Below are 18,629 nucleotides of genomic sequence, written 5' to 3' on the forward strand. Positions count from 1 at the left end.
TGTCTGGGAGCCCTGTTAGGGTCTTCAGAACAGACTTACATCTTTAAATATTGTTTTCGTATGGGGAAATAGACATTTTCTAGGCTGAATTTAAAGCCATTGTCCTCATGGAAAAAAGGGAGTAAACATTAAAACACCTATGGATATGTGAGTTTAGTAATGTATGACTTCACTGTCTTACCTCTCCCTTGCCAAAACACCATTTCCATCACCTGGACTAGGAACAATACCATGAAAATCTTTTATTATTATTATTATTATGAAAATCATGAGGAGCACTCTGAGGGACAGCTCTGACTGAACCAAGTGTTTTTCCCAGGCAGGGCCTCCCTGCTGGGCTGCAGGAGGCACAGCTCAGCCTGCCAGGAGGGCTGAGCCTGGCAGGGACACAAGGCAGCACACAGGGAGAAGTCATGTGCTAAATATCCCAAGCTTCAGGGAATATCCTACATCTTAATAACTCTGGAGACCTTCATTTGTCTGCCTCCAGACAAGTGGTCTTCAGGTTAACTAAGTGGGCAAAGGTGGTTTTTTTACAGGAAACATTCACTTGCTCAGAATTGGATTTAAAATGCTCCTACAATGGTTAAAGAAGGCACCCAACAAAGCAGAGCTGACATTAAAGATCATGGGGTTATGACTGTGATGTGATGGCAGGAGTGGGGTCAGGTTTGGGGACACAGGAGCTGCTGGGACAGACAGCCCAGCCTGGGCACTACTGCTCAGCCCTGTGGGGCACAGGGAGGTGCCTGGCAGTGCCCAGTGCCTGCCTGTGCCCACCCTCTCTATTCCCATCCCTTCCTGCAGCACAGAACATGGGGAAACACAAGCACAAAGACAGGCTGCTCTACCCAGGCTTGCTATCTACAGACTCCCAGGATATTCTAAGCTGGAAGGGACCCACGAGGACCATCAAAGCCCAGCCGTCGAGGGGCTGCCAAGGCTGTCCAAAGAGCCTGTCTGCATTCCCACCAGGACAGAGAGCCAGAGCAGAGTCAGGAGGGAACAGCTTCCCCTGGCCCCAGCTTGGTGGCACAGACAGAACCCCAAAACCTGGGCACACCTGAGCTGGCTGTTCGTGGAAGCCCCACAGATCCACCTATTTGCATCTCTCCTCTTTGCGGAGAACATGCCGGGTCCTCTGCTGAGCCCTGGAGCGACCAGCACGAGTCTGTCCAGATTATCCTTCGTGTCTGTGCAACTCAGCACAGAGTGCTGCTGCCCCTGCAGCACAGCTCTGAGCCCAGGCTGAGCACCAGAGAGCTGGCAGGGGGTGGACAGGCCTCAGGAACACTCTTGTCCAGACTCCACCAAAGGTCTCCTCGCCTTGTTTCAGGACCACACCAGCACCACCACTGCCTTTTCCCCCCAGCTGTTTCCCAGCTTGGCTCCTGCAGGTGGGTGAGGGCAGGAATGATCCGTGGCTGTGCTTCACTCACAGTGCCTGTGCACCTCTGGGATTATCCACATGGATTTGGGGATGTGCTTTTAGGCATTATGTTCTCAAGGGTCTCACACAGCAGGGCAAGCAAATACGTGGGCTGAGGAAGAAAACACCCCATGATCCTTTCCTTCTCACTTTACCTGCCCCTGTTATGGTGAAAATAACGTACTGTGACTTTTTTTTCACAGAATCTAATGAGAAAAATCTTTTTTTCTTTCAGCTATGATGAATGTGTTGGGCCAGGAGCAACACAAATATATATTCCCACAGATGATCCCCCCCCATATTCTCTTACGGACCCTTGTCAAAGAAATGAAATATCTATAAATATCTACATTAGCCAGGAAGAGGAAGAAGCATCTGGGACTACAGGACAGGCTGCAAATTATGCAGTCAGGCTGCAGGACTTGCAGCAGCCCATTCCATCCATCGCTGTCATCTCCCACTCTGGAGGCTCTGCCCCTGTACGAGACAGTGGTGTGTGAGCAGAATGTCCCCATCCCACGTGTTCCAACAGAAGTTCACAACAGTCCTTCCACTGACAGATCATGTGAATAAAAGCAGCTCTTCCCTTCAATTCTGCTGAAGAACTCAGACCAACAAACACGTTTAAATGGAAGAATAAAACCTCTGAAAGTTTTACCTATTTTATATCTTTAAACAGGGATGCAATGGGATTTTGGTTTTTACAGTGACTTTTTAAAGTTTACCTGAACTTTCCTCTTTTTGTGCTTCCAAGTGTTCCATGACATCACTCAGCATAAAAGAGCAGCAGTGACAAGCAGTGCATCTGACTTTTTGAAGCATTTCAAAACACATTGAAACCAGCCACTCAATGAAGATACATGTTACCCACTCAAGCCTACTTGTTGCTTTTATACTTTGCATGTTTTAGAGCAGAAGGAAAAAGAAGAGCATTTTATTCTCATTGTAGGTGTCACTATTACCTTTCATTTAGTGTCTTGGCAACGAAGCATTTTGGAATATTTTTTGTCTAAATATGTATTTCAGTAGACAGAGACAAAGCACTGCCTAAAAAAGATGATTATCAGCACCATATAGAAGCAAATGAAAAAAGGAGAACAATACTCCAATAGCCACATTCTTCCTTTGGTGCCAGGCTTTCCAGAGCAGTGCAAAGCCTGCTATAAGTCTTCCTCAAAAAGGCATCAGCAAGTGATGGAGAAGCAGCTGAGGATCCCCAAAGAGCAATTGGCTTTACCCACAGCTGTGTGCAGGCCTGGGGGCCGCGTGCCCTTCACAGGGACTGGCTGTAGCCAAGGGAAGGGCACGAGAATCACAGGGGATGCTTCATGCCAGTTCCCATCCAGGATGCATTGTCAGGCATGAACTGGTCTCCTCTTTCAATAAGGAGCCTGGAGTGTTCAGAGCTGCTGCAGTGACCTCTGGTAACTGGAGAATGTGATGTAAATGACAGATGATGGACCAGGCACAGAACTGAGAACTCACTGTGTACACAAACCTCAGAGCCATTCCCGGCTTTGAGAGAGCGACCAGGAAGACAAACCCAGTGAGGAACACCAGGACATTGCCATGCTGGTACGAGGGCTCCCAACAAGATACTAGGGCGGGGGGTGCAGGAGCTGCAGGGCACAGGGACAACAGGGTGTGACAAGGAATGGCCAGTGCCCTCCAGCACCCTTGTCCCCACGGATGTCACTGCTGGGACACGTCTGCTCTGAGGCTGAGCCTCCCCTGCACCCACCCAGCCCTGGCCAAAGGGCACAGAGGGGCTCTCCAGAGAGGGTGCTTGGCCCTGGTGTGGGCAGGGCAGTTGGGCACACAGACAGTCAGTCCCACGGTCACCTTCTGCTCCTCTTCCCCCCAAGTCCCAGCCCCTGCAGCACTGGCTGTGACAGCTCCCCTGGGGCTGTGACAGCTCCCCCAAGGGCTGGCTCACCTGGAAAGGACAACCCACCCCAGAGGTCCTGTCTGCTCACCCAAGCTGGGGGAAGGTGCGGGGCTGGGAAAGGAAGACCTGCTTTCCTCTCTTCCTTTTTATGGACTAGAGGACAGCCCTGAAACCAAAGGGTAAGCACCAGGGAGGCTCCAACAGCACATTTCCACCTGACTGCCTTAAAAGCTAGTTTGGATCCCACCATTCACTTCTGCCTGGAACAGTCCCACTCCTCACCTGAAAGCTGCCAGACACAAGGAGAGCAAGGAGAGCCCAACCCTGCACCTTCCTTGGAAAACTTGTGGCTGTGTTGTTCTGAATCCTGTAACTGCAGGAAAAACAATCCCTCTTGTGTTTGCACTATGCATTTTTAAGTCATTTTTAAGTTCTGTGTCTAATGGAAACTCCTGGGTAGGCTACATCTTCAACCAGCACCACTTAGCAGAGTTATCAGAGGCTCATCTCCACTAAATCTTAGAGGTATTTTCACTGAAATAAAAAAAGAAGTTTTTTGCACTGGTAAAAAGAACTTCATTAAGTATCTCCACCAAAAGATACAGAATACTTAGTATATAATTGTGATAAAAAGGAAGCATCATCTAAATTATTAAAATTGCACTTAGATTTCTGTAAATAAGGAATGATTTCCAACTGTAATCATCATTCAACACTCCAAAGATTCACACAATTATAATTAATACTTAGATGGGAAGTAATTATATGGTTCTTACTGCTATATAAATTATACCATTACTGAGTCATATGCACATGATGAGATAAGGTAAGTATGCATTTTTTGCTAAGTAGAAGACAGTAAATATGTCTTTTGATAAAATAACACAATTATTTTGCAGTTCAGAAAGATGTTCAATAATATCAGTATACTCTACCCAAAAGAACAAAAATTCAGTTTTGCATTGCAAGGCTGCTGGCAGGCATTGGCAGAATGTAGGCTGTACTTCACATTTGTGTTTTTACCAGAGAGAACAATTCCTCTATATAAAGTACTAGTTTCAACAGTTTTGTGGTATCCAAAATATCCTGCAATAAAAGGAACAAAACCCTTCACCACCTCTTAGGGGCCAGGAATGAAAACCAGCATAGAAATGTACAGCCAGTTTTACTAGCAGAAAAATCCGAAGTGAAGGAAGGCACAGAGGTTTGTTTACACAGAAGTGGACATGATTTCACAGCTGTGTCTCCTGCAGCGCCTGGAGACCTGCTTGGAACAGGGCAAGGCCCTGGGACCAGCCCTGCTTCCCTCAGGTGCTGTTGGGGACAGCAGGGACACATCTGATCAACAAAAATTAGAAGGCAAATGCAATTTCTTTTGTCCTCACAGTAAGTCTCTTCCATGTAACAGGACAAACCCGAAGGTTCTCCTGAGAACAAGCACAGAGGGCTTTTCACAGTGGCAGACGAGCCTCTGCTCCATTGGGGATGCTCACAGTGGGGGAATCCTTAGACCTGCCTGGCTTTTAACCTTGTTAACTGGCATTTCGTGCCCTTCTGCTAACTCTCTATCCCTGGCTTACAAAACAAGCTGTTTTTAAGCAGACCTCTGATGCAAATGGGAGATGTGTGTTTTACCCCATGACAGCAATGCCTTAGTAAAGTCACAGAAAACTAATCAGTCTTTCCTCCTTTGGTAACACTCAAATGTCCCCAGCACCGCGATGGGACTGTCAGTGGCAGCGTTTCTCACACTGTCTGCTCCCTCTGGTGGATGGACCACTCCGTGAAGGCTGGGCATCCTCATAGCACAGTGCACCAAAATAATCAGAATAATCCCCACTGCGCTGCTGTCACACGGATAAGGAGCCACCCAAAACACACACGTCCATACTGCAGCATTTTCTGAGTTACCACCGAGCCCAGGGGTTATGTCATTCATCACAAACAAGTATCTTTAAAAATCAAAGTGTGAATTAAAGGTGGAGCTGCCTTCAGTGAAACCTTACCATGATCTCTTGCGAGAGTGGCTTAGAATTTTCTGCTCTTGTTAATGTTTTTAACTGATATTCAACAAAGCTGTGGAGGAAAAAAGCTTGTAACTCTAACCCATATACCTCTGCAAACAGACAGCACTAGAAAGAGATATTTTAGCTCTAAAACGCTACAAAGAGAAGTTTGCAGCTCTAAAGCTGCTCCAACATCTTCCAATGCTGCTACTGCAACAGTGTTGAGATTTCTCATAATGATGCAATAAGAACATGCTCTCATTTCTTGAAGAATATTTAAGATCTCAAATAAATCTCAGCAAAGTTGGCAGTGCCTCTCCTGATGCTGCTCTTCAGAAATTCACATCCTGCTATGAGATTTTATCCTAAACCCTTGCAATATTCTAATGCCAGTGCTAAAACCCAGGCTTAACACAGGCCTTTCATTTATTACATGACTAATGTCAGAAAGAAAACTGTTTGGGCATGATGTTTCTTGCTATGTGATCACAATACTCTATTTCTGTAGCAATTTCTTTTGCTTCAATTTTTAGTATACTGGTCTTTACACAGAACTTTTAGTAAAGAACATACACATATTTTGTGTGGCTTCTGTGCTTTTTGTTGTGTCAGCACCACTTTGGGGCCACCCACCTTTAGTTTCCTGCTAATCAGACAACTGAGCAACTGCTGACAAAGCAACATTGTGCTCCAATCACTTACCCTGGGATTTTACATTTGTCAGAGACCACAGGAATAAGCAATTACTGGAGCACTGAGGTCAGTGTGTGCCCAGCCAAGATCAGCCCAGCTCAGCAAAAGCAGGAAGGAAGAGTCTGCAATATTGCAGCAGTGAGAACTTACCCTTGAAACACTCTCAGGCACTTCCAGAAGCATCAGAAACCCTCACAAACACCTTCTTAGGTACCTCTGAAAATCACTGAAGTGAGGACACTAGGAAATGGCAACCTACTACCAAGGAAAAAGGTTAAAATTTGGGAAATAAAAGGCCAATTTTCCCAGAAATATTCAAACAGATCGTTTTTATAGCACAGCCAGGTGAGTGATGGTGTATTTCCTGAATACATCAAACTGGTCTGACTGGTCTTGGTACAGTCTGAAGCTCAGGTTGCCTGGAGAGTGGGAGGGGGGGAAAAGCAGGGAGAGTCAAGCTGGAAAGGAGCTCCCTCCAAGGTGCTTTCACCAGCTCAGCAAAACGGTGCCTTCCAGTCACAGCAGCCGCTGGAAACGAACTGAAGCAGCAGGCAGGAAAAGCCTCTCCCACTCCCAGGTGCTGGGGGTGTTTCTCACCTCCACGCCACCATCAAGTTGGAATCCAAAGTCATCAACCACTCCTTTGTTCTCGGTCCTGGCACTTCAACTCCCAAAACCTTTGTGTTGGTAGGGAGAGAAAAATTCCCTGAAGGACCACTCCCCCCAGCACCTTTCTTTGTTTGAACCTTTAACAGAAACAGAGCCCAAGCTGAGGAAGCTGATGGACCTGATGACTTGAGGAAGGAACAGGGAAGTTAAATGGCCTGGTTATTATTTTTCTTGGGTTTGCATGACAGAGAACAGAAATCTGTTCTCCACTGCCATACAGAAATGAGATTTTAGAACTGAGGGGAAATGGGGAATTAATATTTTATACATCACAGGGAAAGATTCCACCTTACCAGAGACAGAAAGGCCAAGTTTCATTCCTCTCCTTCCAGCAGAGCTTCCCATGTCCTCTCTTTGCCACTTTCTGACAGTGTGTGATGGTGCTTCACGGCCTGGAGGTGGCATTTGTGGCCTTGTCACTCAGTATTAGCAGATCTCCAAGCCCTGGATGTTCTGCCAATACCCTCTCGAAAAAGATTCTTGTAGCCCAGGCCACACTGGTGACCCCTGGAGAACAACATGATTTCCAAGGCCATACTGTTGTCACAGCAAAGAGCTTGCAGGGAAAATACTCATCACCACAATGACATCCAACACATAGAGAGCAACTCCAGCTCCACTGGAGGGATGTTCTACATGTGAGGTGGGAATTGTAGAAAGATCAGGTACTAAATCCATGTTTTCTGAATTCCCAACAGCATTGCATGCATTAAAACTTGTCAGCAAGCAAAGTTCAATCTCCTGTCTCTTTTCCTCAGCTCACAGGACTTTATGCTTGCACACTGCTGACTGAACTCACAAGAACATGGGAAATTTGCAGCTTGAATTTCAGACAGATCCATATGCACAGGTGTTCTCACTTCCATCTAAGCAAGAAAAAGTAATGAGGAAAAACAGCTTCCATGGCCAGCAGAGGCACAGAGTTAAAGTTTTAAGGAACTTAGAAGCGTCCATGGCGGTTCATTCTTGTTCTGGGTGCAATGCCTTGATCCTCTTGTTCTCCAGCATCTTCTACCAATATTGCTACAAAACCCTTCTCAGCCTAAATCAGCCCAACTGCAATGAAGAACAGTCAGGAGCACAGCCCGATGTGATCCCCCAGCTATTGGCATTGACCCTTGAGCTCCAGGAAATACCAAGTTAGCATGAACAGCTGGAAGTGGCCATTCCTTCCTGCTGGATTCCTCCTCCTCTCCTTGGACTAATGGTCAGGCTTTTGCCTTCCTGTAGCCTTAGAAAACCCCACAGATACTATGATTCTGTTACACTCCAAATGAACCCAATACATTTACAATGGAGAGACATTTATTTATTTAAATTCAAATGACAGTGAAGCAGCAGAACCCTGCAAAAATTGAAGTTATTTTGTCACAGCTTTGTCATAGCAGGATTTTATATTTTCTGCAAAAGACTGAACTCAGTAACAAACAAAATTATTATAGAGAAAAAAAAAGCAAAACTTCTTTGCAAAGCATTTCAAAATCTGACTGAAGAAGGCAGAGCCTGATGGAAGATTCCTTAGCTCAGGGAATTGTGTTTGAACTTTCAGGTACCCAGGCCATGGGCAAATGCTCTGCCCCATTGGCACTGATGGGATTGGCATCACACACACATGCCAGGGCAGTGGTTAAGCTTCCCTTTGTAGGAACAGGCTTTTAAATACAAAGATCTTCAAAACACAGACAATAAATCCCATGCTGGGAGTCTGTTCTAGGAAACTAATTCAGGGGATAACACCTCAGAGACAGCTGGAGAGATGAGACACCTGGGTGTTTAACGTATGATGCAGGTACCAGGTGGCCTCACTTTAACAGGGGGGTGCCAGGGGCTTCTGTGCCCCCTTCCCTCTTGGCTACACCAGCAACTTTTATACATCAATTATCACGGCGAAATTCTACACAAGGATTTCCTAATGACGTGTCACTTGGAATGAAATCAACAGCACGTGTTTTTGGAAAGCCCTCTTGCCTGGAAAGTCAGAGAGGAAACCAGTTTGTTTGCAACACTGCACAGAAAAACATAACTAGGAAAAGAAACAGGGCTGCAAGCCCAAGATTTCCTGGATCAGGAGAATCCACACATTACCCGTGGTTAGCAGTGAGACAGATTCTCAGTTTTGAACCTGTCACGCCATTGTAGAAGACAATCTATAATAAAATGAGCCATTAAAAGAACATTCACACCTGCAGCCACTCAAGCCAGTGGAGGCCGCACTGAAGGCACCAGCCCAGCCCTGCTGGTCTGCACAGAAATGGGGGTCATGAGGGCCAAAGCCAGCACTGCTTTGGGAAGACACAGGCCAGGCTGTGACTGGAAAACTCAGATTCCAAAGACTGGGATTAACAACATCACCTGGACCATGGGTGTGTCTCCAGCTGCTGGACCCAACGTCCATCTACACCGTCAGCCAGCCCAGCAGACACAGCTGCTCCCCACCTGGCGTGACGGCACTGCTGCAACACACTGTGACACTCCACATGTCGTGACACCCCATGACATGTCCCAACACCCCACGACAGCAGTGCCATGCCGTGACTCGCCCCCCCCCATGCCTTGCCGCACACTGACGTGCAGCCCCTCGAGATCGACTCATACGCCGCCGTTTCGTTGTGGTTGTTCCTCGGCAGCTGCGGCCGCACAGTCACGACAGAGCAGATTGAGAACACCCTCCCCTCGGCTGATCTCGTGTCTCAAGGCACAGGGAGGTGAAAGAGAAGAGAGACCAAAAACCCCAGTTTTGTGAAATTTCTAACTCTGCTTTTGCAAAATGTTGTTTGCATAGTAAGGCCACTTAACTCATGAACAGCATGAAGTGCTGGAGTCGCTTTGTTCTCACCCAGACTGCCCAGCAATTATAGAGACCAGTGGGCCATGGATTAGGAGTCATAAATTAAGGTAAACTGGACAATTCAATAAGATGAAATGGTAAAGATCCAAGATTTTGTAGAGTTAAAGCCATGATTTTACAAGTTTTTGACAGGTCATGTCTTTAAACAAAGAAAAGGCAGAAGTCCAACAGTGATGAAGACACTTCAAGACCACCCAAGGGATGAAGTCAGGAGACCACCACCCAAATTCGAGGACAAAAGGAAAGCTCCGCCCAAGGTTTCGCCCAGTCATTAATATGAAAATTAGAAGGTGTAACTATAAACTCAAGACTGTATAAATGGCTTATTTTACACAAACAAGTTTCGCCCAGTATGAACTGGCTGTGCCTCCAATGTTGTCAATAAACACCTTTGCTGCTAAAAAGATAAAAAACTTCTTAACAGTTATTTATTTCGAGGTGTTTTTCGCTATCAGGACAGTCTCCAGAGGGACGGGCTGTACGAGAAGCACCGGGAGCGGCGCCAGCAGGACTAGCCGTGACAGGGCAAAGGCGATCTGGCCCCCTGCCCGCTGCCTCAGCCTCTGCCCACTGCCTCCCACCCACTGACCCCCGCCCCTACCCATTGCCCCCTGCCCACTGCCCCCCACCCACTGACCCCCGCCCCTACCCATTGCCCCCTGCCCGCTGCCCCCCACCCACTATCCCCCCGCCACTGCCCCCTGCCCGCTGCCCCCCGCCCCGCCCCTACCCATTGCCCCCTGCCCGCTGCCCCCCACCCACTATCCCCCCGCCACTGCCTCCTGCCCGCTGCCCCCCACCCACTGACCCCCGCCCCTACCCACTGCCCGCTGCCCCCCGCCCCACCCCACTATCCCCCCGCCACTGTCCCCCGCCCGCTGCCCCCCGCCCCACCCCACTGCCCCCTGCCCACTGACCCCCGCCCCTACCCACTGCCCGCTGCCCCCCGCCCCACCCCACTATCCCCCCGCCACTGTCCCCCGCCCGCTGCCCCCCGCTCCCCGCCCGCTGCCCCCCACTGCCCACTACCCCCTGCCAGCAGCGCAGGGTCTGTGAGGCCGGGGAGCCTCTCGTGGGCCCCCGGCAGATACTGCTTTGCACAGACACAGCTCCCCTCGGTGCGTGAACCGGCGCCCGCCGCGCTCGGGGAAAGTGCCGACCTTCGGCCGGCACCGCCGTACGACACGTCCCCCATGTCGCGACACGCCCGCCCACGTCCCAACGCGCGACCGTCCCCGCCCTCCCGCCTTTCGCTTTCTGTTCGCCGCGGCCCCGCCCCCCGCGCTGACTGACAGCCCGCAAAGCCAATGGCGACGCGCTCCCGCCCTGACTGACAGTCCGGAGGGCCAATGGCGTGCGGCGAGGGCGGGGCGGGGCGGCCATGGCGGCGCCGGGCCCCGAGGCGCGGGCGCTGCTGGCGCAGTTCGTGTCTCACGGCGCGGCCCGCGCGGCGCGGGGACAGCTCGGGGCGTGTCGCGATCCGGCCATCGCCGCCCGGGCACGGCGCCTGCTGGGCATGGGGCACCCCCCGGCCGCGGGGCACCCCCAGGTGCCCGCCGCTGTCCCGGCCGTGCGCGCCCTGGCCGAGCGGTGCCGGCGGGCGCGGGACGTTCGCGCCCTGCGCGCCCTGCTGAAGGCGCTGGAGCTGCTGGAGCTGCTCTCCCTCAACCTGCTGCTCTGCCCCTGGCGCCGGGAGTTCCGCTCGCTCAAGGTACGGGGGGCCCCGGGGCGCTTCCCCGGGCCGGGCTGGGGGCAGGGACACCGGGAGAGGGAGCGAGGCGGGGACACATCCTGCTGGGACAGGGCAGGGAGCGAGGCCGGATCACATCCTGCCGGGGCACATCCTGCTGGGACAGGGCAGGGAGCGGGGCCGGATCACATCCTGCCGGGGCACATCCTGCTGGGACAGGGCAGGGAGCGGGGCCGGATCACATCCTGCCGGGGCACATCCTGCTGGGACAGGGCAGGGAGCGCGGCCGGATCACATCCTGCCGGGGCACATCCTGCCGGGACAGGGCAGGGAGCGGGGCCGGATCACATCCTGCCGGGGCACGTCCTGCTGGGAGAGGGCAGGGAGCGGGGCCGGATCACATCCTGCCGGGGCACATCCTGCCGGGACAGGGCAGGGAGCGGGGCCGGATCACATCCTGCCGGGGCACATCCTGCTGGGACAGGGCAGGGAGCGGGGCCGGATCACATCCTGCCGGGGCACATCCTGCTGGGACAGGGCAGGGAGCGGGGCCGGATCACATCCTGCCGGGGCACATCCTGCTGGGACAGGGCAGGGAGCGGGGCCGGATCACATCCTGCCGGGGCACGTCCTGCTGGGGCGGGGCCGTGGCACGTCCTGCCGGGACAGGTGCCCAGCGCAGCCGAGACCGGTCGGAGCTGTTCCCGGGCCGTGTCCCGGCCGGTGCCGGCCGTGCTGGGCATCCCCGGGCCGGACGGAGCCCCAGGGCCGCGGTGAGGCCGGAGAAGGGCAGCGCTGTGCCCCGGGGCGCTCCCCACGGGCAGCAGGGATGTTCTCCCAGCCCGTCGGTGCCCCCGGCCCTGCCCAGCGCTGCAGCCGCGGGCGGGCAGGAGTGGCCCCTGGGCAGGAGTGGGCCCTGGACAGGAGTGGCCCCTGGGCAGGACGGGGCGCTGTTGCCCGGGGCAGCAGGGTGGTCACAGTGGCCCCACTGCCCCCGCACACCGGGCACGTCCCGCTGCCCGCCGGACACAGCGATCTCCACACGTGCAAAGTCTAAACAATCCCGAACACCCACCGGTGCAAACTTAGTTCCTTTCCTTCAGCAGCAGGTGCTGGTGAGCAAAAGCCATTTCTTTGCTTCTTCCAGCACTTAGGTCCCTCCTGTGGATTTTCAAACATTTGTAGGTTCCTGTTCTCATCTATCTCCCTAGAACAGGGCAGAGCATAAAACAGTCAGGCCTGCAGGTGGTGGGCTCAGCTTCTCCTAACACAAAATCTGGGGCTCCATTAAAATTAAACTTTGAAGACCACTGTGTGTTACCCAAAGTGCAGCACAGCCTGCTGAAGGCCTGACATAATTCTACTATAAGGCACAAGTTGGAGAACAACCAGTATCTTGTGTACACAGAGGTTTGATAAAAAAGTTGTCAGTCATATGTGGAATGTTCACATGTGTCCTGCCTGTCACCTGCCCTGATGTCCCCAGTGCCTGCACTTCACTTCCCCTGCAGGAGCAACAGGAGGTGGGGAGTGGAAGGCACTCCTGACAGATTTTTCAGAGAATGGGCTGAGGTTCAGTCCTCCATTATACAGTGGCCATTTTGGGGGTCAGTTTTGTCCTCCCTGAAGATTTTACTTGTGAGCCCAATGCTCAGGTCTCAGCTTTAGGCAGTAGGTAAGTCTGTCCCAAGCTGGGCAGCCTGAAAACAAGGTGGAAGTCTTGACTTTGCATTCTTACCTCTAGGCGGTTCTCATTTGCCAGGAGTTGATGGTGCTGAGGTCGACGGAGCCTCTGCTATCACAGTGTGTCAGACAAAACCAAAAGCCACTTCCACTTTACAAACTAGGGGTGGCTCTAAAACCAAGGAAGTGCTGATTTTTGAAATTGTTATGCAGCAACAGCAGCATTTTATTCATGTTTTACAGACAATTTGTGCAAAGAGAGGTGTTTGGGCAATATTTCTGCTAGAATAGCCTGCCTTCAAAAAGGTGCTTTCAAAAATGGCAGTTTAATTGAAGAGTGGTAAAATTGCAGCAGGAATCTGAACCATGGAAAAAGAAAACATTATAGCCTTGTCACCAGTTAGGAAATGCAGGTTAACAGTGAGTGCACCATGTCTGCTCCCTTAGGAAAAGGGGAGACCTCAGGGAATTAATCTGTGAATCTTTTTATTGTTTAAAAAGCTTACACTCTTCAGTAGAGCACATAAGATTTATTTCTGAGTTTCTCTAGTTTGACTCATTATTTCCTCCCTCTCTTCCTTTTGGAATGCTGATGTTCTTGGCCAGGACCTCAGCAGGTTTAAACTGGCATAACTTCACTGAAACTAAAGTGCTGTAGCAAAGCTCTAGTGCTTGAGAGGCTGACAAAGCAACACTTTAGAAAAGCCTCACTCACTGAGATTCACAGTCCAGACTTTTAGGAACACAGTTTTTGAAAGATGTAAGCAATTTCTGAAGTAGTTTTGATTTTTAGGAAGTGTTTCACATTTCCTTTCACCCCACTCCCTCAACGTTCATGTGTTTTTCCATGTTTCACTCTGTTTCAGACATTCACCGCTAATTTTGTCTACTATATTCAGTCAGTGCTCCCAGATGACGTTGTAAAAACAGTGCTGGAGAAAATAGGCTACGTTGCAACAACAGCAACAGAGTTTTCACTTGTCAAAAAGAGAAACAATGAGGAAACAAAGCAGACTGCATTTGAAATATTCCTGGCAAGAATCGAGTGCGAAACCATCCTGGAAATGACAGTTGAAGAAAAACACGGCAATGTGGAGAAGCCCCTGCAGGAGAGAACACGAACACCTGGGCACCAAGGAGATGGGGACACAGGTCAGACACCCCAGAGAGGAGACACTGAAAATCTGGAAAATACAGGAAACAGTGAGACACCTTTGTGCCTTGCTACCCAGCAGAACTCCTCAGCTCCCTGCCCTGTATCCTCTGAAGCTGCTGGGAGTGTGAAGATGAAGGATGAGATGCCTCCGTCAGCAGCTGCCCAGCCCAGTCCTCGGGAGCAGCACGGGCGAGGGGTCAGCACCGCGCGGCTGCCGGGGCGGCGCTCGGACAGCCAGGACTTCCTGAGCACATACAGCGACATTGCCATACGGCAAACACCCGTTTGTGGGGAGAGACGCCCTCCAGAGGCTTTGGAGGCAGAGCCCAGGGCCTGTGTGAGTGCAGGACATGTCCTGGCAGTGGCTGCAGAGCCCAGGGCCAGTGTGAGTGCAGGCCATGCCCTGGCAGTGGCTGCAGAGCCCAGGGCCAGTGTGAGTGCAGGCCATGCCCTGGCAGTGGCTGCAGAGCCCAGGGCCGGTGTGAGTGCAGGACATGCCCTGGCAGTGGCTGCAGAGCCCAGGGCCAGTGTGAGTGCAGGCCATGCCCTGGCAGTGGCTGCAGAGCCCAGGGCCAGTGTGAGTGCAGGACATGCCCTGGCAGTGGCTGCAGAGCCGCTGGGCGCTGTGCTGCTCTCACCTGGAGCCAGTGGCCCCCCAGCCTTGGCCGTGTTCGCTGACAGCTCCTGTGACAGCAGAGCCACTGCAGAGTGCAGAGCCACACAGGTGTCCCCAGAATCCATTGAAGCAGAAATCAGGGATGCCATGGACTGCATAGACCCAGCCCCTGCTGACGAACCCAGCGAGCTGAAATCTCTGCCCTACACGGACTTTGCCTCAGCCCAGACTGTGCCCAGGGAAGAGCAGGTCTGTGACCTGTCTTTAACCTTCACAGAACTGCAGATCAAGGACACTCAGAAAGAGCTCACATATCCAGTAGAAGAAACTGGCCAACCCTCTTCAGTAGCATTTGCATGTGCAAGTGACAGGCACTTAAGAGAATTTAGTCCCTCCAAAATCAAACACACATGCCTGACAGATGCTGAGCTGCAGAGCAGAGCAGCCCCTGAGCCATCCTCAGACCTGTGCTGTGCTGCTGGGGACACGGAGGGTTCCATGGCTGGCTCTGATAGCAAGAGACTCTCCGTGGGTGCTGGTAACACCCACACAGCCTCTGAGGGCTTCAGACACATCAGAGAGCCCCCCAACCTCACCTACATCCCACCACACAGTATTGATGTTCGGCCTTCTCCTACCAGAAGGACCAGCACACAGGGCAGAGGGACCCCCCTGCAACCTGAACATGACTCTCCTGAATCCAGTGAAGTAAAGCTGGAGAACTGTAATTCAGAACTAAGTGAAAACCAGGAGCCTTATGTCATTATTGACAGAACTGACCAAGGAATGTTATGCCATCACACTTGAAACTACCAGTGCTTTATTTGTAATTTGCCTTCGGCTTCTGCCTCTCACTTGTGGCCTTGACCATCCTTTAGCTTTGTCAAAACAGTTTAAAAAAAACAACCACAAAAACACATCAGTGCTTTTGAACAGTAAAAAGTTGAAGTAGTTACACAAATTCTTAATGGCCCCTTTGGCAAGGAAACCTGAGTGGTCACCTTTCCAAAAGGGTAGGCAACTTCCATAAATTTAAATTATTTAATCCATTAGCCAGATTCCTTCTGACTTTTCCTAATGCCAGGGAGGTTTCTTCAGTTGAGCATACTGCCTTTTCTTCCCCCCTTTCACCTATTTCTGGTGTATTCTTCCAGTACAAGGTAGGTGGTGATTCTAAACTGGAAGACTCGGCTTTATATCCTTAAAAATGCTGTACTGGGGTGTACTTTGTTGACTCCCTGCATTCCTCTGAAGATTGTTCTGAGCTAATCTTCCTCCTGTCATCAGCTGAGAATGAGTTTAGGAAGTTTGATAACATTCCTCTAGGTTTGAAGAGCCCTGTGAGCACTTGGGTTTGAGGCAATAACCTGTATGACAGGTTTTGTACCTGCCTCCGTTTATAACCAGAATACTTTGTGGCCACCACCGCAGTTTTCAGGAGAAGCATTGAGCATCCTAACTGTTCACTGCCACCAGGAGAGAGATCCAGCTAATGGTGCCATTTCCCTTGTCCCTGCTCCTGCCACTTAATTCTGCACCAGAAGTTCACAGAATTTTTCTGTAAACCACTTCATTTCACTAAAATGAAGGAGAAAAACTGCAATTCTTTGCCATTTTAGTGGCAGGGAAAATATCTAATCAGAGGAGGGTCCCAGTGAACACCAGAGCCAGGATCAGGGATATCCTGGAAGTGGGAGTGCTGTGTGAAAAGCCTTGTGCTGAGAAGGAATGGGAACAGGAGTGCTGGATCAGCTGTAAGCTGGAGTCCCAGCACCAAGAGCCTCTGCCATACCCAACATTTAATTCATTTAGAGAAGCACCCAGTCAGTGGTGCTGTATTTTAGCACAGACTTCAGTGCTTCTTTATAGAAAGACTCTCTTAATTCTGCTTTGAGTAGCTTTTCCAGTAGCACTTCAATATGTGCAGGTTTTGTCTGGGGTAGAGTTCATTTTCTTGCCCTTCCCAAATCTTGGTTCACAAAATTTGGCCATTCATACAATATGGGGCTCTGTTTTGGATGTTCAAATGCTTTGTTGTTTCATGTACAGTTAAAATAATAGCTAAAATTAATTATGGATAGATTGTTTATCACTGACTTTCATCCCCCCAAAAATTCAAAGAGGAGCCCATGGATTACACTGGAAAAAGCTAAAATGTAAAGATTTGCTTTTTGAACAACTAATTGATGCAGTTCTGTCATCCCCTGGTTCCAGCAGTGTGGAACAGAACTGCCCAGGCTCACCACGGGCTGCCTTCAGCTTTGGCTGGGGCTGTGAGAAACAAGTACTGGGGACAAAAAGTGTTCACAGGGCACTTCCCTGACAAAACCAGTGACATCCTCTGGGCTCCGAGACTGTCTGTGCTAAACCATCAAGTGATGTTTTCTGGGCTGTGCAAAATACACATGCTAAACTACAACCCAGAGTAAATTGGAGTTAAGAACAAACTGCAGATGACCAAACTTCAAGTTTCTAGAACCATTTCCAAAGAAATAGTTCTTTTGAACTCTCTGATAGAAGAAAAAGTTTTGAAAGTTTAATGGAAGGTTTTAAGAATAACCAGTACCCCTCTACAAATAAACTTCAATAAGAAAGATAATTACTTAGCACAAAAAATCTTATTTTTAAGCAAGGATTCTAAGGATTTACAACAGACCAACAGAATGGCATTACTGGGGTCACCAGGTTTGGTGTACTCAGTACTTCACCAGGAAACACACTCATCATTATTAAGTTGTAGTGATTTAGGGAAAAAAAAAGCCCACCACTGGACTAACAAAACATGAACTGCATTTCCTGACTTGGTGCAGTCCCTTCAGTGCAATGGGTTTTAGTCATATCACGAAACTGCAGAAGAGAAGCAGTAATACCATCAGATAATGTTGAAAAGCCACATAGCTGAGTATTTATGTCCTCCAACAACTGCCAGGTGATGTCTGGTAAGTGATCAAAGTGCTCACTGAAGCCTTGCTTGCTCCAGCTAAACCAAGCAAAACTATGAGGGGAAAATAAACATACATATATATATAAAAATATTAATATATATATACACACACATACACTGTACTTCAGGGATCATTCCACTAAAATTACACCAAAAAAGTAATGTGAAAAGAGTCCAAACTGCATTGAAAGGACTACTTTGAAGAGAACATTCAGAGGGTCAAGCGCAAATGAAGGGGCACCTCAACACTTCAGCTGAGGAGCCTGAGAATGAAAACCCCACTGGTTTACTCTCCAAGTACCTGTAGGTCATAATAAACTGATTATGATCTAAACCCGAAGAGCCATCTGTATTTTTCTTTATAAAAAGAAGTAAAATCAAAGAATCCAAATAAATTGGTATTCTTTATAACCATTTGAACAACAAATGCCATTCTGTGCCCCTGTGTTTTCACTGTCCCTCAGCCGTAGCAGGGCTGGGGGCTCATGAACACTGGCAAGAAATAAGCCCATCACAGAAACGGAGCTGTAAAGAGCCTGAAAGCCTTTCTCCAGTCACTTACAAAAACTCGTAGGGGTTTTCTTTCTTTTCTTGCCACTGAATTCAGTGGGACTACCATCAGTGGATGGTTTTGGTCCACTGATACAGTGGGTTGGGGTTCGGCTTCGAGGAGCAAGGCTCAAAGAGCAGCGATATGAGCTCTCAAGAATCAAGCCCCTTCGAAGCCTGGGACGGCTCCTCCCGCTCCCGAACCGGCGACAGCCCCCCGAAGGAAGAAGTCCACACAGGTCGAGAGTCCATGCAGAGAAGCAACTTTATTAGCGTGCCCGGACTTATATAGGGTAGCCAGGGACTTTCTAGAACTTGGGTGGAGTAATGGGAGGAGACGGGGAGGAGCGACGCACCTCATTGGGTGACATGCAAATTAAGGGGAGGAGCGAAGAAGGAACCAATGGGAGAACAGGGTTCAAACATAACCATATAGGGAAGCTGGTGCACTGCACCAA

The 18,629-nt window shown here is 50.0% G+C and overlaps 2 protein-coding genes across 2 annotated transcripts in view; both read left to right on the forward strand.

Moving 5' to 3' along the window:
- BEAN1 (brain expressed associated with NEDD4 1) overlaps positions 1-2,651 on the forward strand; it is a 57,414-nt gene extending 54,763 nt beyond the window's left edge. The window contains 2 exon segments of the mRNA XM_071567518.1: positions 1,665-1,871; positions 1,873-2,651. Of these exon segments, the coding sequence (XP_071423619.1) occupies positions 1,665-1,871; positions 1,873-2,002 (337 nt within the window). The 3' untranslated portion in view covers positions 2,003-2,651.
- An 8,261-nt stretch (positions 2,652-10,912) lies between these two features.
- Positions 10,913-18,021, forward strand: LOC139677619 (spermatogenesis-associated protein 2-like protein). Its single transcript, XM_071567748.1, has 2 exons — positions 10,913-11,244; positions 13,773-18,021. The coding sequence occupies exons 1-2, from the start codon at positions 10,915-10,917 to the stop codon at positions 15,483-15,485; spliced, it is 2,043 nt and encodes a 680-aa protein (XP_071423849.1). The 5' UTR covers positions 10,913-10,914; the 3' UTR covers positions 15,486-18,021.
- Positions 18,022-18,629: the final 608 nt, after the last annotated feature.

The sequence above is a fragment of the Pithys albifrons genome, chromosome 12, assembly GCF_047495875.1.
Source record: "Pithys albifrons albifrons isolate INPA30051 chromosome 12, PitAlb_v1, whole genome shotgun sequence".
Classification (NCBI taxonomy): Eukaryota; Metazoa; Chordata; class Aves; order Passeriformes; family Thamnophilidae; genus Pithys; species Pithys albifrons.

Bases quoted from the DNA above. Each gene is read 5' to 3' on its own strand.
- LOC139677619 (XM_071567748.1), top strand. From the start codon at position 10,915: ATGGCGGCGCCGGGCCCCGAGGCGCGGGCGCTGCTGGCGCAGTTCGTG. The intron at 11,245-13,772 runs GTACGGGGGGCC...ACTCTGTTTCAG, and splicing joins GGGAGTTCCGCTCGCTCAAG to ACATTCACCGCTAATTTTGT.